The 24,374-nt window shown below is 45.6% G+C and overlaps 1 protein-coding gene across 3 annotated transcripts in view; it reads right to left on the reverse strand.

Annotated features, from left to right (window-relative positions):
• Positions 1–24,374, reverse strand: part of tkfc (triokinase/FMN cyclase) — a 148,602-nt gene that overhangs the window by 52,400 nt on the left and 71,828 nt on the right. For all 3 annotated transcript variants that reach the window (XM_072518937.1, XM_072518936.1, XM_072518938.1), the window contains exons 9-11: positions 24,284–24,373; positions 22,705–22,821; positions 615–734 (exon numbers count right to left, since the gene is read on the reverse strand). In XM_072518937.1, coding sequence (XP_072375038.1) covers positions 615–734; positions 22,705–22,821; positions 24,284–24,373 — 327 coding nt within the window. The remainder of the gene's footprint in view (positions 1–614; positions 735–22,704; positions 22,822–24,283; position 24,374) is intronic.

Raw genomic sequence — 24,374 nt, forward strand, 5'->3', positions numbered from 1 at the left:
ATAAAAGATCAATAATGCAGCACTTCAGTAATGATTTAAGTGTCAGCAAAGATTATATGATCAAATCCACAACCTACTGACTCAAGAGGTGAGGGTGTTACCACTAAGTGAATGCTTCCAAAATTAAAATCCACTGACTACTTCAATGGATCAGCAATTCTAGAAAACAATGGACGAGCAAATTACAACCTTATTCAGAAGTTTTTAAATTATTCAAAAAAATAAACTATAATTGACTATGAACTATTGCAAAAGTTTGAGTGCTCACTGATTATATCTCAAAAATATACATTATTTAATGCTGTAAGCCACACAATGTTCAAGTGTTATAGAACTTGAATGGAACAGTTAGTGCAACATAAACATTTAGTGCAAATCATAGTTTTGTTTGCCTGCCACAGATTTTGTATTCCTCTTTCTCCCTTACTGGCTCTATCACTTCTCCTTCCTCCCTCCAGTCATTTGTTTTCTTACTGATTCTATTCATTCCTGCTTTCATTCTGAATATTATCTCCTATGCTGTCTATTTTTTTTGGAATTCTTTGCATTACACTCTCTTACATCTGGTAGAATTACATTTCACTGTATACATATACAATATGAGCAGCCTCTACCTGACTCAGGAGGTGTATCTGTGTACTCAGTCTCCAAGGAAGGGGCACTCAGAACCTTGCATTTCCGTGTCAGATGATGTTTCCCTGCATTGGGCCAACCAGGGGCTGAAGTGTGTGAGTCTGCAATAGAAATAAAGAACAGAACCTTGTTTCAGAAAAGCATATCTGAACAGGCACACTGGAATGATACATCTCTTGCCATTAACATAACATTAACCGTGATATGACCCCCAACTAGGGTCAGTCGAGTGTTGGAAAGAGCAATGTGCGTTAGCAAGCATGGAGACAGCTCCCAGCTTGTGTGCTGAATAAAGACTTAAAGTTAACCTACCTCAAACTGCAAAGACATCTTTAGACCAACACAACTGTAACTAACACCCTATAACATGGTGGCAGCTTGTGCAAGAACCCCCAAACTGTACGAAAATGCAGATGAAAATTAAAATGCTGGAAGACTGAGAAAATTCTTTTAAAAGCATTCTGCCCTGAAAGAGGCTCCAGAAGCATAGGTGCAGAGGAAAAATTGCAATGAAAAATCTCTAAAGAAAGGTTTGGAATCTGAAGGCAGAAATTTTAAATTCCTTACTGCAGAAGACTCCATTGGAAGTCCAACTTCAAATCCCAGAATGCGGAGAATTAGGTCCAAGCAGGGTTCAGCTAAATCTTTTCAAATTTCAGGCTGCAGCAAATCTTGAGAAATCTTGAAATAATTCAGAGTCAGCAGGGCAGCTTGAAAAAACCCAATGCTAAAACCCGACCCCCAAGTTGGTACCTGAACACATGACAACCAAGTTTGCTCCAAAACGGGAAAAAAATAATTAATTTAAAAATCCGGGCGATTTGTCACTTCCAAACTCAGCTGATTACAAGCAAAAGTCAGGATTCAACAACTTCACGACAGTAAAATGCTGATCAAAACGCTGCAGGCGGTTGATCCAGGCAGCCATTATAAATATTTTTATTTGAAGTTGAGCTGGGGAAACTGGCAAGTTTGGGAAATCTCTTTCCAAGTGAACAGTGATGCTGCCTTGAAATTCAGAAAGCTATTAAAGCAGAAGCTACACCTTTAAAAAAATTGACCATGAATCAGAATTTCACACTTCCAGCTCAATTTGGAATAATCTAAGGCCCAGATCAATCATCTAAGTGGGGACTTTGGAGAAAAAGATTCCTAAGATATAGCATCACTTCATGTTTGAACAAAGAGTCAGGTGAACACACTATTTTACTTAGTAGGCCCGAATGTTGACACCATTAGCGGAAAACAAGGAATGAATGAATCATCTACTAAATTTAATGAAGTACTAAAATCATTAAATTTTTATTGAAATCTAAGAAGCAACAAAATATTTAAAAGAGCGAAATTTAATAAGCGTGTCCAGCAGCCAGAAGAACCTGTTGATTCATCCATCAATGATCTGCACAGGATGGCAGAAAGTTGTGAATACTGAGATTTAAAATCTGAACTCATCAGCGATAGTGTTGGAGTAGTGGACAAAGCATTCTCTGACCTCATATAAGCAAAGGAAGATTTAGCCCTGGAAAAGATAACTCAGTTAGTTAGGGAGTCGGAACTCTGTGAGCAGCACAGAACCATTTTAAGGGGAGAAAGCAAACTGTGGTGCAGAGGCCAACCCACAGTTCAGCTCGTTAAGCAACAAGTGCACAGGGACACTCCAGGTCAGGGAAAGCTATATCTGGAATTAGCCAGCAGAGCAATCATGCCAATCCTGTGGAGACCAATATTCTGAAATTTCAGCCCAATGCTATAAGCGCAGAAGGATTGGACTTTAGCAAACTGTGCTGGGCAAATCTCTGAAACACAAGAAGACCCAAAGATTATCCAAGACAAGACTGCAAGCACCAAAGACACAAAGCCATACTTCTTGGGTGAGGTCAAATATTTTGGCTACTCATTCTAGAATGCAGACATTTCAGTCAATGGCCATACAACAATTTTTAAATTAGACACAGTAGCCAACGTAACAGTCCTAATGAATAATCCTTGGTGGATTGGCCATGCTAAATTGTCCTCAGGTTAGGTGGGGTTATAGGGAAAGGGTGGAGGTGTCAAATCCCAAATTTCTTTACCCTTCAGTCTGGCCTCGATAAAAGTCGAGATGGATTTGCAGGTACAGCATTAGTTATTTTATTTGGCTTGCAAGCTTGATTCATCTCAGAGGCATAAGACACATCCAGTCTCCTACACCCCGGAAAGCGAATGAACAAAGAGACAAAGGGATCTCTGCAAATCAATTCAAATGGTATCAAGTTTCACATACACGATTCCCATAGGTCATCCTATACCCCTCCTGACCTAGTCAGACATTCTGATTGGCTCACTTCCAATCCCTTCCTCTGGCCCCTATTACCCAGCATCCTTTTCTCCTCCTTTAGAACATAGAACATAGAATACAGCGCAGTACAGGCCCTTTGGCCCACGATGTTGCACCGAAACAAAAGCCATCTAACCTACACTATGCCATTATCATCCATATGTTTATCCAACAAACTTTTAAATGCCCTCAATGTTGGCGAGTTCACTACTGTAGCAGGTAGGGCATTCCACGGCCTCACTACTCGTTGCGTAAAGAACCTACCTCTGACCTATATCTATTACCCCTCAGTTTAAAGTTATGTACCCTCGTGCCAGCCATTTCCATCCGCGGGAGAAGGCTCTCACTGTCCACCCTATCCAACCCCCTGATCATTTTGTATGCCTCTATTAAGTCTCCTCTTAACCTTCTTCTCTCCAACGAAAACAACCTCAAGTCCATCAGCCTTTCCTCATAAGATTTTCCCTCCATACCAGGCAACATCCTGGTAAATCTCCTCTGCACCCGCTCCAAAGCCTCCACGTCCTTCCTATAATGCGGTGACCAGAACTGTACGCAATACTCCAAATGCGGCCGTACCGGAGTTCTGTACAGCTGCAACATGACCTCCCGACTCCGGAACTCAATCCCTCTACCAATAAAGGCCTACACTCCATAGGCCTTCTTCACAACCCTATCAACCTGGGTGGCAACTTTCAGGGATCTATGTACATGGACACCTAGATCCCTCTGCTCATCCACACTTTCAAGAACTTTACCATTAGCCAAATATTCTGCATTCCTGTTATTCCTTCCAAAGTGAATCACCTCACACTTCTCTACATTAAACTCCATTTGCCACCTCTCAGCCCAGCTCTGCAGCTTATCTATATCCCTCTGTAACCTGCTACAACCTTCCACACTATCGACAACACCACCAACTTTAGTATCGTCTGCAAATTTACTCACCCACCCTTCTGAGCCTTCCTCTAGGTCATTGATAAAAATGACAAACAGCAACGGCCCCAGAACAGATCCTTGTGGTACTCCACTTGTGACTGTACTCCATTCTGAACATTTCCCATCAACCACCACCCTCTGTCTTCTTTCAGCTAGCCAATTTCTGATCCACATCTCTAAATCACCCTCAATCCCCAGCCTCCGTATTTTCTGCAATAGCTTACCATGGGGAACCTTATCAAACGCTTTGCTGAAATCCATATACACCACATCAACTGCTCTACCCTCATCTACCTGTTCAGTCACCTTCTCAAAGAACTCAATAAGGTTTGTGAGGCATGACCTACCCTTCACAAAGCCATGCTGACTATCCCTGATCATATTATTCCTATCTAGATGATTATAAATCTTGTCTCTTATAATCCCCTCCAAGACTTTACCCACTACAGACGTGAGGCTCACCGGTCTATAGTTGCCGGGGTTGTCTCTGCTCCCCTTTTTGAACAAAGGGACCACATTTGCTGTCCTCCAGTCCTCTGGCACTATTCCTGTAGCCAATGATGACATAAAAATCAAAGCCAAAGGTCCAGCAATCTCTTCCCTGGCTTCCCAGAGAATCCGAGGGTAAATCCCATCAGGTCCTGGGGACTTATCTATTTTAAGCCTGTCCAGAATTGCCAACACCTCTTCCCTACGTACCTCAATGCCATCTATTCTATTAGCCTGGGGCTCAGCATTCTCCTCCACAACATTATCTTTTTCCTGAGTGAATACTGATGAAAAATATTTATTTAGTATCTCGCCTATTTCTTCAGACTCCACACACAATTTCCCATCCCTGTCCTTGACTGGTCCTACTCTTTCCCTAGTCATTCGCTTATTCCTGACATACCTATAGAAAGCTTTTGGGTTTTCCTTGATCCTTCCTGCCAAATACTTCTCATGTCCCCTCCTTGCTCGTCTTAGCTCTCTCTTTAGATCCTTCCTCGCTACCTTGTAACTATCCATCGCCCCAACTGAAACTTCACACCTCATCTTCACATAGGCCTCCTTCTTCCTCTTAACAAGAGATTCCACTTCCTTGGTAAACCACGGTTCCCTCGCTCGACGCCTTCCTCCCTGCCTGACCGGTACATACTTATCAAGAACACGCAGTAGCTGATCCTTGAACAAGCCCCACTTATCCAGTGTGCCCAACACTTGCAGCCTACTTCTCCACCTTATCCCCCTCCAAGTCACGTCTAACGGCATCATAATTGCCCTTCCCCCAGCTATAACTCTTGCCCTGATGTGTATACTTATCCCTTTCCATCATTAACGTAAACGTCACCGAATTGTGGTCACTGTCCCCAAAGTGCTCTCCTACCTCCAAATCCAACACCTGGCCTGGTTCATTACCCAAAACCAAATCCAACGTGGCCTCGCCTCTTGTTGGCCTGTCAACATATTGTTTCAGGAAACCCTCCTGCACACACTGTACAAAAAACGACCCATCTATTGTACTCGAACTATATCTTTTCCAGTCAATATTTGGAAAGTTAAAGTCTCCCATAATAACTACCCTGTTACTTTCGGTCTTATCCAGAATCATCTTCGCCATCCTTTCCTCTACATCCCTAGAACTATTAGGAGGCCTATAAAAAACTCCCAACAGGGTGACCTCTCCTTTCCTGTTTCTAACTTCAGCCCATACTACCTCGGAAGAAGAGTCCCCATCTAGCATCCTCTCCGCCACCGTAATACTGCTCTTGACTAGCAGCGCCACACCTCCCCCTCTTTTGCCTCCTTCTCTGAGCTTACTAAAACACCTAAACCCCGGAACCTGCAACATCCATTCCTGTCCCTTCTCTATCCATGTCTCCGAAATGGCCACAACATCGAAGTCCCAGGTACCAACCCATGCTGCCAGTTCCCCAACCTTGTTTCGTATACTCCTGGCATTGAAGTAGACACACTTCAAACCACCTACCTGAACACTGGCCCCCTCCTGCGACGTCAAATCTGTGCTCCTGACCTCTATACTCTCATTCTCCCTTATCCTAAAACTACAATCCAGGTTCCCATGCCCCTGCTGCATTAGTTTAAACCCCCTCAAAGAGCACTAACAAATCTCCCTCCCAGGATATTTGTGCCCCTCAGGTTCAGATGTAGACCATCCTGTCTGTAGAGGTCCCACCTTCCCCAGAAAGAGCCCCAGTTATCCAGAAATCTGAATCCCTCCCGCCTGCACCATCCCTGTAGCCACGTGTTTAAATGCTCTCTCTCCCTATTCCTCATCTCACTATCACATGGCACGAGCAACAACCCAGAGATAACAACTCTGTTTGTTCTAGTTCTGAGCTTCCATCCTAGCTCCCTGAAAGCCTGCCTGACATCCTTGTCCCCTTTCCTACCTATGTCGTTAGTGCCAATGTGGACCACGACTTGGGGCTGCTCCCCCTCCCCCCTAAGGACCCGGAAAACACGATCCGAGACATCACGTACCCTTGCACCTGGGAGGCAACATACCAAACGTGAGTCTCTCACGCTCCCACAAAATCTCCTATCTGTGCCCCTGACTATAGAGTCCCCAATTACTAATGCTCTGCTCCTCTCCCCCCTTCCTTTCTGAGCAACAGGGACTGACGCCGTGCCAGAGGCCCGTACCCCATGGCTTACCCCTGGTAAGTCCCCCCCCCCCACAAGTATCCAAAGCGGTATACTTGTTTCTCAGGGGAACGACCGCAGGGGATCCCTGCACTGACTGCTTTTTCCCAGTCCCTCGTACAGTTACCCACCTATCTCCAATCTTTGGTGTAACTAATTCCCTGAAGCTGCTATCTATGACCCCTTCTGCCTCTCGAATGATCCGAAGTTCTTCCAACTCCAGCTCCAGTTCCCTAACTCGGTCTTGGAGGAGCTGGAGATGGCAGCACTTCCTGCAGGTAAAATCAGCAGGGACACTAACTGCATCCCTCACCTCAAACATCCTGCAGGAGGAACACTGCACTCCCTTCCCTGCCATTCCTCTAACTTTCTACCAAGATCTGGCTAAGAACTAAATTAAATTTTTTATAAAAAATAATAATAATATAATAAAATATGGTACTTACCTCAGACCAATGGGTTTTATTATTAGGTTAGAGGAGGGCGGGTGGGAGACACTACACGTGTAGTGTCTCGGGTTTCCTCTCCACCAGAATTTATTGGTGAGGGTCTTCCCAGATGTCCGCGGGTCGACTTCCTGTTCCCGCCTAAAACACTAATTTAAAGGAAGGTGTGTCCTTTGGTGGACACACCTCCTCCTTGCTTTGCCATGCGGTCTGAAATCCTTTGTCTGTGAACACACCAGAATGAGACTGGCCTATCTCTACATTACAGTAACTAATATCTCTAAAGTAACTATTTTATATCACATTCGTCATTCCCTCCTTTTATCATTCCATGATAACCGAACTATCCAATCCATAGCTACGGTTCCTCATCTAAAAAGATCTGTCACTGCATTTCCAATTCCTGGCGTAGCCCCCCTTCATCTGCTGCACCCTCATGGATTTTGACAGCTAAGATTTTAGGGGCGTTGATCTGTTCCAGTGTACCCCGCATTCTACCCATCACACATTTAAGGATGGCTGGGCCCACAAAGATGCAGCCGATAGCCACCACTAAATACATGACCATATTTATTAACCAGTCCTTCCAACCTCCAAATCCCCAGTTACCCCAAGCGCCAGGATCCTGCATTCCGTCTAGGTGATCCCGTATGTGATCCATAAATTTAGTGATGTTAGCGGTCAAGTCCTGAACTCCCATGATACACTTGCCCTGCACTATGGCTCATACCCCACCCTCACGGGCCAGAAGATAGTAAAGAGCATACCGGTTCTGCATTGCAAACAACCGTAGCTGAGACAATTCCTTGGTTATTGCCCCGAGGGCTCCCAAGGTTTCATTTCCCAAGATGGTAAGGCCACAAATAAAATAATTCCTATTGCTGACAGCCAAGGAACCCCCCAGTAGCCCAGTTTATCTAGCTTCGAAACGCCCATTCGGGCCGCCTAGCAATGTGGAAAGCCCTCGTCCCAACAGTGATATGAGAGACATTCCCCCAGCCACAAAGGAGCTGGAGACCGGCGTTCAATGGAACGCAAGTGGTGTTGTAACAAACGCATTGGCCAGACGCCTGGGTGATATGGCACCTCCTGTCCGTACAGGTGGGGAACAGACATGTATATATTCGTTTCCACCTCTACCAGCAAACAGCCGTATCCTTCACTGCTGAAACAATTCTCGTACGACCGGGAATCCCTATTGGGAGTGAAGTGGCTAGGTATATATGCCCTCCACCGTTGCAGCCTATCATACTGTGAATGGGAATTATCCCGAGGAAGGGGAAGGCAAATAGCCGGTGGTGCTGAACCCGGATCGTAAGGAAGAGTGACTTGCTCGGGCGGTGGCTCGGAACGCTGACAATGAACCACCGTTTGGGGAGTGCCCCAAAGCGGTGAAACAGAAAATAACCTAGACACCGCTGCGGGGTTTGGGTAGCAGACAACCCGTCCGTGGCCATACAAGCAGTGGTAAATCTGGTAGAAGTGATTCATACTACCCAGGTTTTCCTCACTTTGGCCTTTAACTAAATTAAGTGTATCTCCCGATAACCTACGTTCTAGCTGTACTTCCCTTCTCACACGCCCCGTCCTCTCTCTCGTCCCTCTCTCTCTCTCACAATCTCTTCCTACGCTCTCCTGACGGTCTGATGTTACCTTTATCGCACCAATCTTAACACATCCAAAATCAAATTTACATGTACTCCAAAAACAAGGCAATGTCCATTTAATGTTCCCTTCCCATCGCCGGGACCGGTGCAATTGCTTCATGACTCCTGCATTCTCCTTAACTTTGACGACCTTCCATGAGTCGATACCATGTCTTCGTATATGGGGGCAGCGAAGAACATCACCTTTGCATAGGTGATGTATCCTTGTAGATTGGTTGGGGTTACAAATATAGATAATATTCCCCTTTTCTATGTCCGTCGCCAATAACACTCCAAGCGAGGTGAGGCCAAATATCACACAGACGGTGCGTAGCCACCCCATCATGCTCCACACCTGTAAAATAGCACTGGAGAAGGGAGGCAGGTTAATCTGTCCAAGAAAATGAGGCCCGTTATCAGAACTCAACTGAGCTGGTCTACTGTACCGGGGAATGATTTCCCGCATCAGAACTTTAACCACAGTAGCAGCTTTATTATCGGTAGTCGGATACGCCTCAACCCATCTGCTGAACCCATCCACAATGACCAAAACATATTTATAACATTGACACCTTTCCAACTCAATGTAATCCATTTGGAGCGTCTCAAAGGGACCACTGGGCAACGGGGTTTGCCCCATCCCACAAGGGATACCTTTTCCGGTGTTATATTGCTGACAAATCAAACACCGATTACTGATGCTCTGGGCCAACCCCTGCATTTTAGGGTGCCACCAAGTGTCCAGCAACAAATCACTAGTCCCCCGAGCCCCACAATGAGTTGCAAAGTGTACACATTCGATGACCCATAAAGCCAGTACATCAGACATACAAGTCTGATGTGCTGGCGTGGTCCATAAAGAGGAAACAGAATCATATGTACAACCTAACCGTTTCCACATTTGTTTATCACTCTCAGGAGCGTCCTCCTGTAACCTTATGACGTCTTGGATGGTTGGCATTGACTTGTCAGAAGCAGACATATTTATAGTAGATCGTTTAGTCTGACTTAACATTTTAGGCACCATCACTTGCTGAATTTGCGCGGCTGTCCGCGCTGCACAATCTGCTTGTTCATTACCAATGTCAACTGGGGTCTTACCATTTGTGTGGGCAGCGCATTTAATAACGGAAATCTGCGCGGGCATAAGGAGGGCCTGCAGTAAGTCATTAACTAAACCCCGGTGGGATATTTGACCACACATAAACATGTCAGGTTGTTCTGACGAAATGTCACTCAAATCGTCCCTTATTGTGGTCGTTTCCTGAATCAAGGCTAAACAGTCGTGGCCAGGTGCGTCTTCATGGACAGGGGGACCACTAAGAAAACAGGCTGGATTGATAGTGGTAGTGTTTAAATGTCAGATGTGGATTGTTCAAAAGGTATACCTCATACCTATTCTGACGAGCTGCGGTAAGATGCTGAGTCTGCAGTTGCCTCAGTAGTGCAATGACCGAGTGGGAGCTATACACCGTAATATCCTGTTGGAGGGTGAGAGCATGTAACGACTATGCGATGGCATTGATTGAACATAAATCCTGTACTAATCGGTACTGGTCTGGTTTGGCTGGTTTAGGCACAGCAAGTATGGGGGTGTTACATTCTGATTGGCAAGGGACCAAACAGGTCTTGAATTAATTTGCCTATAGACGGAGCAGCTTGGGATTTCAGGGGGTATTGCCGAATGGAAGGTAGCTTTACATGATCCTTAATCGTTACCTTTATAGGTGTAACATTTGTCTTTCCCACTTGTGATGGGTATTTCGCCCAGACCTGTGGATTGACATATTCCAAAACATCATGTCCCCAGTGATGCTGCAGTCGAGTGTTAATTGTTTCAGGGACCTCAAAATATTTTATGGTAGTGCCGTCCGGCATGACTTGAAGTGCGTACTCTGTTGGATCCGAATGATCCACTGCCCTCCTTACCATTTGCCCCAGATCCCTGGCATGGTACTGGTCGTGGACCTGACGTGTAATATGAGGGCTTACCGAAGCTGACTGTGGCCATAAATGTGGTGGTATTGTAACAAAATCGGCTGTACCTTCTTTTCCCGTGACTGTACCTTTGACTGGCCATTCGGTCCCAAATAATGGCCGGTATTTGTCCTCCAACTCCCTGTTTTGTCCGGTTCTGTCACAGGCCAGGGTAACGTGATGCAGTGAATGTTCAATGTCTAACGTCCACCACTGGGGGTGATAGAAATATAGCACTGTTGTCTCATCCTCCATGATTGGACCGTTACCCCTTCATCTCCATACTCTAGCTGTAGCTGGAAGATACACAGTAAATCTCGGGCCAACAAATTACAGTCCAATCCAGTAGTGACTACAAACTGATGATTTGCAGACTTATTCTCGTAAGTGACTGTCACAGGTTCAGAAATAGGATACTCACACACCTGTCCTTGGAACCCCGACAATTGCTGCGTGTGGTCGGATAATGGTAGTCGAAGTTCTGATTGCACAGAAGACATGGCTGCTCCAGTGTCGATTACAAATGAGTGATGTTAATCTCCTATCTGCAGAGAGATAATAGGTTCCCTGTCCGATTGGAGAGTCCTTATGACTAAATTAGCTAGTCAATCCTGTGTTGGGAAAGGGTTTGTCTGGGAGAAGTCAGTGTATCTCGTCTGTCCTCCCCTTGGTGGGTACCCCCTCCTTTGGGTGGGATAATCTCCTTCTGCTGCCTGTCTTTTGAAGGGGCATTCCTGTTGCCAGTGATCTGCACGGCCGCAATTAAAACATGCATTGCTCCCTCTTTATCTGCCCCGTCCTCGTCTCCCAGTAGACCAATGGCACCTCAGAGGGGGCGGCGGTTGTAAAGCTGTTGATGCATACGGTGGGCCATAAAAAGGAGCTGAGGGTCCCTTTGGGTGGGTTTGATATCCTCCCCCTCGCTGATCCACCCACCCAAAGTCACAATATTGGGGCTCCTGCTGGTAAACTACCATTTCTGCCGCTTGTTGGGGTCGCAGATCATCCTTTTTCATTACATACTCAGTCTTAACCTTTGTAACTGAGCCTCCTTCCTGGCCTACACCCTCCTTCCAATAAAATCTGACTGCCCTTGCCATCTGGGAAGGGTCGTTCTCTGTCCAATTCATGTTATTACATTTCACAGCAGTAGCCACAGAAGGTGGTAGGCAATGCATTAACATAGCACAATATTGAGGGGAATTCTGACCATTTTGATATGGCAAGTCGCCTGACTGCCCACGGTAGATTTCATTAAAACGCTCCAGAAATTCCTCTGGCTCTTCAGTCTTCTTAGGTTTTAGGTCTAAGATAGCAGAAATATTTATGGGCTTTTGAAATGTGCTATTCAACGCATTCAGGATCTGTGTCCGTCTATCGTCGTCTAACGCATGGGCTTGCTGAAGTGCGGCGTGGCTAGCATAATTCAGGTGATTGGTATCTTCCTAATCGGCAACTGTCTCCGAGTCTCACCAGGGGGCACTCTAGCTATTTCCTCTGGTTCTTCCAAGACTTTGACGTCCCTCCCTGTCACTAGAGGGAGTTCTTTCTCTTCAAAATCATCTGTTGCAGCTCCCTTTGTTCTCGAAATTTGCGGTTTCCCCTTGGTTTGGAGGGATTTAGGTGGTATGCTTAATTGTTTCTGGTTAGGATCAAGCCCTTCTCTCGCTGTCCGAGATCTGGTCCTAGAGCTAACTGGGTTTGCGGAACAGAGCTCCTCTTTCTCTACTGATCGTGAAGATGGTAAATCGGGACCCACACTATCAACCAAAAAGGGCTGGAGTTACTGGCATGATTGGAATCTGGGGAGCAGTGACTGGATATAAATTATTATACTCTGGTGGTTCTGGAATTAGTGCAGACAATGCTACAGGTGCAGTCAAAACTTTTACTGACATTTTTAAATTATTGAATTAATCATTTTCTGTCAATTCAAGGCAAGCCATTGAACTACGTAGCTCATCTTTTGTTTGACCCAAGCCTTTCCTGTCTCTACTTGCCCGTTTTTTTTTCTTGGCAAAACGATTGAAAAGGTTCTAACACTGTTCTTTTAAAACTTAAAAATGTTTGAAAATTCAAATTGAATTACTGCAACTTGCAAGCTTAGCTCTGATCTCAACTCAGAACTAAATTTACGATTTGCTTAACACAAACTTGTATAACATTTACAACTCAATTAATTCTTTATCTTAACAATTTTTCTTACATTCACAAAAATGTTGGCAAAGTCAACTATCATCTCCAGATTTACACTTTTTAAAATGGTGTCAGTGATCTTCTTTAAGTTTCTATTAATTCACAAATAAAATGAGATAAACATTATTTCAAGTAAGTAAAACTTAAGATTCTGGCAATTTCAATCAATTGCTTTCGAAAATAATAACTTTTATCAAAGAGGTGGAGAAACCCACTGGTTTCCCTTAATTAATTCAAAACGTAACTTTGCTGGAGTTCACTGACTCAAAGGAAAGGTATCCGATTACACTACAGGCTGCTGCTGTTATCTCAAGGCCTGAGTGAGAAGCACTGTCTGTCGTCTTTAACTTTGGCTGCTGCTGTTAACCCTTTGAGAGACTTCTGCTTCAACCAATATGCAGCATCCAGCTGTATAGATGTTCTTGTCTGGAAATTTATCCAAGCAATTCCCCACAATCTCAACTAGTCCTCAGAACTGCGTTTTTCGCCACTATAGTCCAAGGGTACAATTTTGTTAGCTTAATCAACTATAGATTTAAAACACTCACACATGGAATTGAATCATCTTCAGATTTAAAAACACTTATTGAACTGAACCTCCATCTACTGAAGTCACATCAGCCATAAAAACACTTATACTTGACTGAACCTCCATCTACTGAAGTCACATCAGCCATAAAAACACTTATACTTGGAATTGAATCATCTTTTAGATGTCCCATCAACCCAAAACCTAACCCAAGCCGAATCAACAATATGAAATTCCATCAATTAAATTTCTAATCCCCAGACTGACCTTTGATTTCGTCGAGACGATCTTTCCGTACCAACCGCGAGTGACCAGACTAATCAGACGATAAGAAGAGGGGAAAAATCAATGCGCGGTCATTTTCCAGCTGTACATTGTGGGCCCTTTTTCCCCATCCTCCTGTTCATAATCAGTCTAATTCTGATTTCGCAGTTGGTCAGAACCGTCTTGAGAAATCCCGGGTTTTCGGCACCAATTGTCAAATCCCAAATTTCTTTACCCGTCAGTCTGGCCTCAATAAAAGTCGAGATGGATTTGCAGGTACAGCATTAGTTATTTTATTTGGCTTGCAAGCTTGATTCATCTCAGAGGCATAAGACACATCCAGTCTCCTACACCCCGGAAAGCGAATGAACAAAGAGACAAAGGGATCTCTGCAAATCAACTCAAATGGTATCAAGTTTCACATACACGATTCCCATAGGTCATCCTATACCCCTCCTGACCTAGTCAGACATTCTGATTGGCTCACTTCCAATCCCTTCCTCTGGCCCCTATTACCCAGCATCCTTTTCTCCTCCTTTGGTGGACACACCTCCTCCTTGCTTTGCCATGCGGTCTGAAATCCTTTGTCTGTGAACTCACCAGAATGAGACTGGCCTATCTCTACAGTACAGTAACTAATATCTCTAAAGTAACTATTTTATATCACATTCGTCAGAGGTGTTGGCTTAAGTAGGGTGCTCTTTCCAAGAGCCGGTGCAGACGCGATGGGCCGAATCACCTAGTAGGTACCATGACGCCTCAAGTGGAGAATGCAAAAGAGGACAACCAGCAGCCTCAACTTTCAGCTCTGATGGCAGTGCAGCAAGTCATAATTGCACCAAACAAATGCAACAACACGCGACCAGCATGTCAAAACTTCAAATTCTGGAACTTGGCTGTCGCCGTCCACTGCTGACAGTGAAACGCAAAGATGAGTGTACCACTAAATCTCATTCGAGTCACAGGAATGCTCATCCTTAGCTACAGAGGACATTGTCACGACCCACACGATGACGAAGAAGAGAAAGAAACAACAAGGAGATGAGCACAATATTCTTCAACCGCGCAAGAAACAAGTTCTTGTGGCAACCACCAACTAACACAACAGTTGAACCAACCAAGTATGGTTCAACATGAAACATAGAACATAGAAAATACAGCACAGAACAGGCCCTTCGGCCCACGATGTTGTGCTGAACCTTTGTCCTCGATTAATCATAGATTATCATAGCATTTACAGCGCAGAAGGAGGCCATTCGGCCCATCGAGTCTCACCGGCTCTTGGGAAGAGTACCCTACCCAAGGTCAACACCTCCACCCTATCCCAGTAACCCCACCCAACACTAAGGGCAATTTTGGACACTAAGGGCAATTTATCATGGCCAATCCACCTAACCTGCACATCTTTGGACTGTGGGAGGAAACCGGAGCACCCGGAGGAAACCCACGCAAACACGGGGAGGATGTGCAGACTCCGCACAGACAGTGACCCAAGCCGGAATCGAACCTGGGACCCTGGAGCTGTGAAGCAATTGTGCTATCCACAATGCTACCGTGCTGTCCTTAAGAACAAATTAATCTACACTATCGCATTCTACCGTAATCTATGTACCTATCCAATAGCTGCTTGAAGGTCCCTAATGTTTCCGACTCAACTTATTCCACAGACAGTGCATTGCATGCCCCCACTACTCTCTGGGTAAAGAACCTACCTCTGACATCCCCCCTATATCTTCCACCATTCACCTTAAATTTATGTCCACTTGTAATGGTTTGTTCCACCCAGGGAAAATGTCTCTGTCTACTCTATCTATTCCCCTGATCATCTTATAAACCTCTATCAAGTCGCCCCTCATCCTTCTCCGTTCGAATGAGAAAAGGCCTAGCACCCTCAACCTTTCCTCGTAAGACCTACTCTCCATTCCAGGCAACATCCTGGTGTAAATCTCCTTTGCACCTTTTCCAAAGCTTCCACATCCTTCCTAAAATGAGGCAACCAGAACTGTACACAGTACTCCAAATGTGGCCTTCCCAAAGTTTTGTACAGCTGCATCATCACCTCTTGGCTCTTAAATTCAATCCCTCTGTTAATGAACGCTAGCACACCATAGGCCTTCTTCACAGCTCTATCCACTTGAGTGGCAACTTTCAAAGATGTATGAAAAAGACCCCAAGATCTCTCTGCTCCTCCACATTGCCAAGAACTCTACCGTTAACCCTGTATTCCACATTCATATTTGTCCTTCCAAAATGGACAACCTCACACTTTTCAGGGTTAAACTCCATCTGCCACTTCTCAGCCCAGCTCTGCATCCTATCTATGTCTCTTTGCAGCCGACAACAGCCCTCCTCACTATCCACAACTCCACCAATCTTCGTATCGTCTGCAAATTTACTGACCCACCCTTCAACTCCCTCATCCAAGTCATTAATGAAAATCACAAACAGCAGAGGACCCAGAACTGATCCCTGCGGTACGCCACTGGTAACTGGGATCCAGGCTGAATATTTACCATCCACCACCACTCTCTGACTTCTATCGGTTAGCCAGTTCGTTATCCAACTGGTCAAATTTCCCACTATCCCATGCCTCCTTACTTTCTGCATGAGCCTACCATGGGGAACCTTATCAAATGCCTTACTAAAATCCATGTACACTACATCCACTGCTTTACCTTCATCCACATGCTTGGTCACCTCCTCAAAGAATTCAATAAGACTTGTAAGGCAAGACCTACCCCTCACAAATCCGTGCTGACTATCCCTAATCAAGCAGTGTCTTTCCAGATGCTCAGAAATCCTATCCTTCAGTACCCTTTCCATTACTTTGCCTACCACCGAAGTAAGACTAACTGGCCTGTAATTCCCAGGGTTATCCCAAGTCCCTCTTTTGAACAGGGGCACGACATTCGCCACTCTCCAATCCACTGGTACCACCCCTGTTGGCAGTGAGGACGAAAAGATCATTGCCAACGGCTCTGCAATTTCATCTCTTGCTTCCCATAGAATCCTTGGACATATCCCGTCAGGCCCGGGGGACTTGTCAATCCTCAAGTTTTTCAAAATGCCCAACACATCTTCCTTCCTAACAAGTATTTCCTCGAGCTTACCAGTCTGTTTCACACTGTCCTCTCCAACAATATGGCCCCTCTCATTTGTAAATACAGAAGAAAAGTACTTGTTCAAGAATGGAAGAAAAGGAAGAAAGCATATCCAGATGACAGAACCTCCAAACCTATGGGAAAAAACAGCAACGACAGAGCCTACCATTCCTCCGACATTAAATCAAATGAGATGTGGAAGGGTTATAATGCCTCCAGACAGGCGGAAATCTTTAAATTTAATGACTTAAAGAAGAAAAATGGGATAGTGATCAGTTTAGTAATGACAATATAAATGCCGATATTTATAACAATTTAAGATACGAGGTAAACTATAACCACTAAAAATATATTGGATAAAAGCTTGGCGGTAAGATGTATAAGGGGTGCAATTCTCCCATCGGGAGTCTAAGTGCCGACACCGGAGTGAAAACTGGAGTGTTTCACTCCGGCGTTGGAGCCCGCTCCCAGCCCCCTATTCTCCCGCCCCCAGGGCTAGGAGCGGCGTCGCGTCATTTACGCGCGCTGGGCCTTGGCACCGCGTAAAAGCGGCGCCGCGTAAATGATGTCACCCGCACCTCCCCGAGGCCGCCCCGCAAGAAGATGTTGGATGGATCTTACGGGGCGGCGGAGGAAAGGAGGTCCTCCTTCAGAGGCCGGCCCGCTGATCGGTGGGCACCGACGCGGGCCAGACCCCATTTGAGGCCCCCCCCAGTGGAGGAACCCCCCTCCTCACCCCCACAGCCCCCCCCCCACAGCGTACCCGCGCCGTTCCCGCCGGCAGCGACCAGGTGTGGACTGCGCCGGCGGCAACCAGTCGTATTGGGAGGCCGCTTGGCCATCCGGGCCGGAGAATCGCTGCTCGCCCGTTGCAAACGGCGAGCAACAATTCTCCCAGCGGTCAGCCGTGATTCTCGCTGCGCCGGTTTGGGGGGGGGGGGCGGGGCGGCACACCCGGCGTGGGGGGTGGGAGAATTCCGCCCCCGGGTCCTACACCCAGGGTCAGCCGGGTCATGTGTAACAGACAGAATCATGTGTAACAGGCAGTTCCTAGCTTGTGGTCTTTGCTGCATACTTGAATATAGTTCTAGCTAAGAGTTATAAGAATCCTTCCTGTAACACACAAACAGGGGGGGAAGAGTGATGGAAGGATAAGAAAGCACTGATAAAGATAAAAGGACTAGGAACTTTGATGCACTGGCATGGCTTTCAGTCAATGTCTTTCTGAAGTTGGTAGTTCTTCCTTCTAGGATTGAGATGGTTTTCTCCAGCAAGGTTGTCTACTTTCTCTGCATACTTAGCAGCATTTCTAATTCACAGCAAAGGCTGTGTCAGGCACTCACTGCTTTCGGAACAATAAAGCAGTTCTTTCACATCAGCAAGCAGAAAAGAGAGAGCGTTCCTTTCACTTCCAAAGTCTAAACTCTTCTGCCAAGTTCTCTCAGAAATCATCATCCAGAAATCAAATCACTGACCACTGTCAGGCAGAACACTGACCCTCGACAACTCACTGGTTGCCAGTTAACCAATCGAACCAACTCCCTCCACAGGTGGTTCCTAAGACCCACTGGTGCCGAAGAGTCTGGCTTCTTCTTTCCAAAATACAAAAGCTGGGAACACAGTATCCTGGCAAGCAGGCTGTTCAGCCTCGAGTCTTCTGCTTAAAGGTACATCCCGATTATGGGTCCACGGACCAAAATAATAAAAAGAAAAGGAAATAAATAGAAAGGACTCTTACATACCTCTCCCCTTAGAGGAATGAAACGTCTTTGCAAGGACGTTTCATCACAAGGTATGTGACACAATACACAAATCCATTCATCGTTCCTTTCCCACTAGACAAGTCCCCCAATCGTACATCTGCCACTCACCAGCACTTAAACTCGTGCCAATGCCTCTGCAATAATATTGTCCTTTTCAGGAATATATACAGTTTTTAAATTGAAAGGTTGCAACAATAAACACCAACGGAACAATCTTGCATTCCAAGTTTTATATTTTTCCACAAATGCAAGTGGATTATGGTCAGTATAGACTTATTGTCATGCCGGACATAAAATTCAAAAGGCTGAAGTACTAGTAGCAATGCTAAGGCTTCCTTCTCAATGGTGGAGTATGGCACAGACTTTATTTCTTTGAAAAGAATCCCACAGGCCTCCCTATTCCTGACTCGTCATCCTATTGTAACACTGCGCCCCCCTCCCAGGTCACTGGCATCTATGGTCATTTTACAGGGTTTGGAAAAATGAGCAGTGGCCAACACTGGTTCGTTACCAATATCAATTTCTCCAAGGTTTCCGGCATTCTGCAGACCATACCATTGTTTCTGCAATATATTCGTCAATGGTACTAAAGTTAGGTACAAGCTTTCTACAGAACCTGCACATGCCTAATAACCTCATAATCTCCCATTTTGTTTTGGGAAACGGGAAATCTAGTAACTCATCACTTTGGCTCTTCTGGGTACTACTTGTCCCTGTCCCACAACGTTCCCCAAGTAGATAACCTTTGCTTTGGCCAACTTGCTTTTGGCCAAATCGATGACTAAATCGGCCAACTGCAGTTTTATAAATATCTCCTCCAATTGTCCCACAAGCTCCGTCTATGTGTCACCGTAAACTACCACGTCATCCAAATAGACCACCCAGTTGGACACCTTAGCCATTACTTGGATGTACGTGTCATTGAAATGTAGCTGGTGCATTTTCTAATCCGAACAGCATCACTTTACTCTGACACAATCCCTTTGAATCACAAAGGCAAGTGGATGTTAAAGGAATCTGAAACAAATCAATTTTTGAAAGGCATGACGCACTGCCTATCATAGATCATCATAGAATTCCTACAGTGCAGAAGGAGACCATTTGGCCCATACAGCCTGCACCGACCCTCTGAAAGAGCACCCTATTATGTCCACTCCTCCGGCCATCCCCACAACCCCACCCGTACATCTTTTGGACACTAAGGGCCAATTTTCTTTTTATCATGGCTAATCCATCTAGCCTGCACATCTTTGGACTGTGGAAGGAAACCAGAGCACCTGGTGGAAGCCCACACACGCACGGAGAGAATATACAAACCCCACACAGACAGTAACCTAAGGCCAGAATTGAACCCTGGTCCCTGGCGCTGTGTGGCAACAGTGCTAACCACTGCTGCCCATCTTTTCAATGCAGTCCTCCAACATGGGAATCGGATACAAATCCATTTTGGTGACAACACTGACCTTCCAATAATCCATACAGAACCGTGTTTTCCCATCTGCCTTCGGTATTAACACAATTGGCAAACACCAGCTACTCTTACTCTGCTCAATTAATGATTCTTCAACATGTATTGGATATCTGCTTCTCGCAAAGCTAGTTTTTGTTGCTTCAATCGATATTGATGCTGTTTTATCGGGTTGGATCACCTACATCTACATCATGTTCACTTAATGTCGGGCACCCCGGTGTGTCCCTACAAATCATCCTATGCTTCTGCAGTCGCCTTATGAGACCATTTTGTTGCTCTTCTAAGTTAGCAGACTCAGTGTTGTCATAGGAATGTCCCTTTAAGAAATGTTTGTCTTCTCAAATGGCTGCAGTGATGTCATTGTGTGGGTAGAGCTGGGCGGTGACTCTGGTTTTTACTTTCGTTTTGAGCTGGAAGCTGTTTGTGGCTCTGAGTTTTACTTTCGGTTGAGACAGTTGGAAGCTGTATTCAGACTACAAGGATCTTGGAGTCTCTCTGCATGCTAAAAAGGTGTCTCCAGATCATGTACATAGAACATAGAGTGCAGAAGGAGGCCATTCGGCCCATCGAGTCTGCACTGACCCCTTAAGCCCTCACTTCCACCCTATCCCCCTAACCCAATAACTCCATCTAACCTTTTTTGGACACGGAGGGCAATTTAACAGACCACTCCCACACCAGTCCCGACCCCTCCGTCCTGACCTGACCCCTCCCCGATGACCCACTACTGCCCCCCCCCCCCCCCCCCCCCCACCCCCCGCGCTGCCCTCCACCACAACCTAACATGATCCCCCTCCCGCTACGACTCAGTCCGATGCTTCCCCCCAGCCTGGACTGATCCTCTCCCTTCTGGACTGACCTTCCTCCCGGACTGACCCTCACCCTTTCTCCCGGACTGACCCCTCCTCCCAAACTGACCTACCCCCCTCCCGGACTGCCCTCCCTCACGGACACCGCACTGGCCCTCCCCCCATTCCCTTAACTTTATAATTTACCTGCTCCCTATAAATTACCCCTTTAGATTTCCCCTTTAAGGCAGCTACTGCTGCAAAAACTCTTAAGAGACTTAACTCTCTGCCCCCCAGTCAGTCCATAATGCTCTGCCAGGGACATGCTTTGCTGATCCTGTCCCATTTAGCCTGAGTGAGGAAGGTTGAACGAGACAGGAGTTTAGGAATTACAGTGCAGGTATGTCTGACGAGAGTGGCAATCGAATGGAGATTGCGACTCTGCAGAAGTTATGGGCCATAGTGTTGGCTGTACGTAGTAACTATGCAACTTAACGAGCAGCACGAAGTTGGTATTATATTCGAATCAGACACAGGTTTAATCATTCATCACAATCACGCGTCCTTTTTGGCTATCAAATTTCAAAAACAAACAGGTTCCCAATATCTGATGCAATGCAGGAAATTAGACTGGACACTGGATGTACACCATATGCACTACGATGGTTCAAGAAGACAGCTCACCACCGCCACCTTCTCAAGGGAAATTAAGGATCGGTAATAAATCTTGGCCTAGCCGGTGATGCTCATGTCTCACAAATGATTTTTTTTTTTTAATTAGTGGATTGGAATTCATAGATGGGGGTCTCAATGCCCTTCTTCAGGTGCTAGACCATCCAACTTGATTATTAAAGTGAACTGTTACCAGGATTTGACACAAATTTGAGCTCCTCTGCAATGTTGGAGGCCACCAGATTTGTGGTTGTCAGGATCCTGGATAATTAGGGTCCAGAACTTACATAAAAGTTCTTGGGTAAGCACAGATTGCAGAATTGACTTGCCTTCCCCTGCTACCAGTGCAGTGTCTGGAAAAATACTGTCAACAGCCCCATCATAAGCTCTCCATCTCTGGGATATCCAGTTAGTGTCTTACTCTAGTTATAAATAAGAGTTGCACCTTCTGTCGCATCCTTCAACCTAAACTGAGTAACATCCAAACTGACTGGATCGTTCTTGCAGAAAAAACCAACTGCACGCTAGTACTGGCGACAGAAGAAGTAAGTGTCTATGAAGCACTAAAATCTGTCGATGGACCAAGACACCAAACCCAAAATCCTGAGGAGCACTGATGGCAAGAAACTACACATCGACAAGAAGTTGGTCCTGGATCACTGGTCGGAGCATTTTGAAACATTCTTCAGCACAAAATGCACAATGCTTGATACTGCCATCAACCACACCCAAAAACAGACGGCCAAAGAAGAACTGGATGAGATCCCAACGTTGGGGGGAGACCGTGACCGCCATCAACCAGATGAAGAGTAACAAAACCCCTGGAGTCAATGGAATTCCACCAGGAGCCTTGAAACATGATGGCCCAGTCCTTTCTACCAAGCTCCATGAGTTTTTCATGACCTGCTGGGAACAGGGCAGGATTCCACAGGACGTTCATTCATGATGCCACCTGGGCAAAGGATAAAAAAACTCCCTGTCCTCTCTGTATGCCACATGAACCATCGCCAGTGCACAGGCCTAAAAGAGGATTCCCCGGAGATACCACATCAGGAGTGCTGCAGACATCTTTGAGACTGAGCAAAGAGCCAGCATATAAGCGAAAAGCAGGAAAAAGATAGATCCAATTGCTCTGAGCAGCGGCTACCCCTTCACTTGCACCTGCTGTGGGAGAATCTCCCAGTCATGGATAGGCCTGACTAGCCACCACTGGGCCTGCGACCGATAAGAAGAAAAATACAAACTTCCAAAAACCTTCATTCACAAAGAAATAGCAACAAGAAATTCTGTAGCAGACTTCATCTAAAAGCACTCACCCAAGAGTTTCAGTTGTTCACTATCTGCATGCATCAGAGTCAAAGAAGTTCCTCCCATTTCCAAGGCTGTCATTAAGGAACCGATGTAGGCCCTTTCAATAACGACCTCCTTACTCTCTGAAAGAGATGCCCATAAAAGATCCATTACATTATTACTGCAGCAGAATTAGCTCTTAATTCAATCCTCACATTTAAACAATTTAAACATTAAAGAGGTTCATCTTGGCACTTCATTTTTGCCACTTCTTTAAAAACATTACAAATTTCACTTCACACCATAAAGAAGCTATAATAAGAGAGAATGGAGCAGAATTGAATTGGGAATAAGTGGTCGTGCAGTTGTTTCCGGAAACGTTTGGCCAGTCCAGACGATGTTGCCCATGGCGTTCACTGCCTCTGCCACCTGTGCCTAGGCACGGCGAATGGTGGCGGCTGGCAGCCTCCTTCCCAGGCTGGGGTACGGGGCCATCCTCCTCTCCTCCACGGAATCCAGGAGGGTCTCCAGCTCAGCGTCAGTGAATCTTGGGGCCGTGCGTCTTGATACCATCTTGTTGGCTGGGATGGTGTGGGTGGGGAGTGAAGTGTGTATATGTGGCTGCAGCTTGACAGCCTCCTGAGTTTCAATCGCGAAACCGGTGAATCTGGCACCGTTTCTCATTGCAATCGATTGTGTTCCACGTGGCGCCAGTGCTCAGCCTTTAACCGTAGCGGAATCGGTCCAGGTGCGGCGGCAGTTTTGCTGTCATGGAACTCCATGAATTCTGCGTCAATGTCAACACTTAGTCTCAAAAACGGAGAAGCCCGCCCCAAATCTTTTATGTAAATAATGGACACAGTGGTGTATCATGTGAGAGTACCTTTAAGAATTGGATGTTTATCAAATAGCTTCAGTGATGTCAGAGTGTGGGTGGAGCTGGGCTGTCTGTCTGTTTTTACTTTCGTTTTTGAACTGGCAGCTACAGTATGTGTTTGGTTTCGTTTTCAGAGTTGGAGCTGCATCCAGCCAAACAAGGTGTAATTTTGATCTCATTCTGCACGAAAAGAACGTCTTCAGATCACTTGCTAATTTAAAAGTGATAACTGCTCTCAGTTTGTTAAAGAAGGTATTTGTCTTTTGGATGTTGCTAGGAAAGATTAAGGGTTACTTATAGAGTACTGTATTTGTTGGGGGGAGTATTTGAGTTGATAGTTGCTAAGATGTTTACTGTGTGTTTCTAAAATGTTAACTGGATTTATAGAATAAACATTGTTTTGTTTTAAAAGTACTTTGGATCTCTGTTGCATCACACCTGTAGAGTGGGCCCTTGTGCTCCCCATAACCAAAATCTATTAAAGGTTGTGGGTCAGGTGAACTCCATGGTACACTTTGGGGTTCTCTAAACCCTGGCCCGTAATAGGTGTCAGCACCAATCTCTGTGGAATACAACTTTTCATTTTCCACCTTTCTGAGTAACTACCTTTAACTCCTACACTGGTTTCTCTTTTGTAGCCAGTTGTTACCTATTGCCTTACTTGTCTCCTGAAAACAAATACTCTCATCATAGCCATGAGTCTCAGATGGAAATACTTGAAAACTCACCCAGGTATTTCATGGCAGATTTGGCCACAATATTCAGTTCCAGGCAGGACAACCCTCCGAGGTTGTTCACAACCAATACAATATGATCCCC

Source organism: Scyliorhinus torazame, chromosome 10 (genome assembly GCF_047496885.1).
Source record: "Scyliorhinus torazame isolate Kashiwa2021f chromosome 10, sScyTor2.1, whole genome shotgun sequence".
In the NCBI taxonomy this organism is placed as follows: domain Eukaryota; kingdom Metazoa; phylum Chordata; class Chondrichthyes; order Carcharhiniformes; family Scyliorhinidae; genus Scyliorhinus; species Scyliorhinus torazame.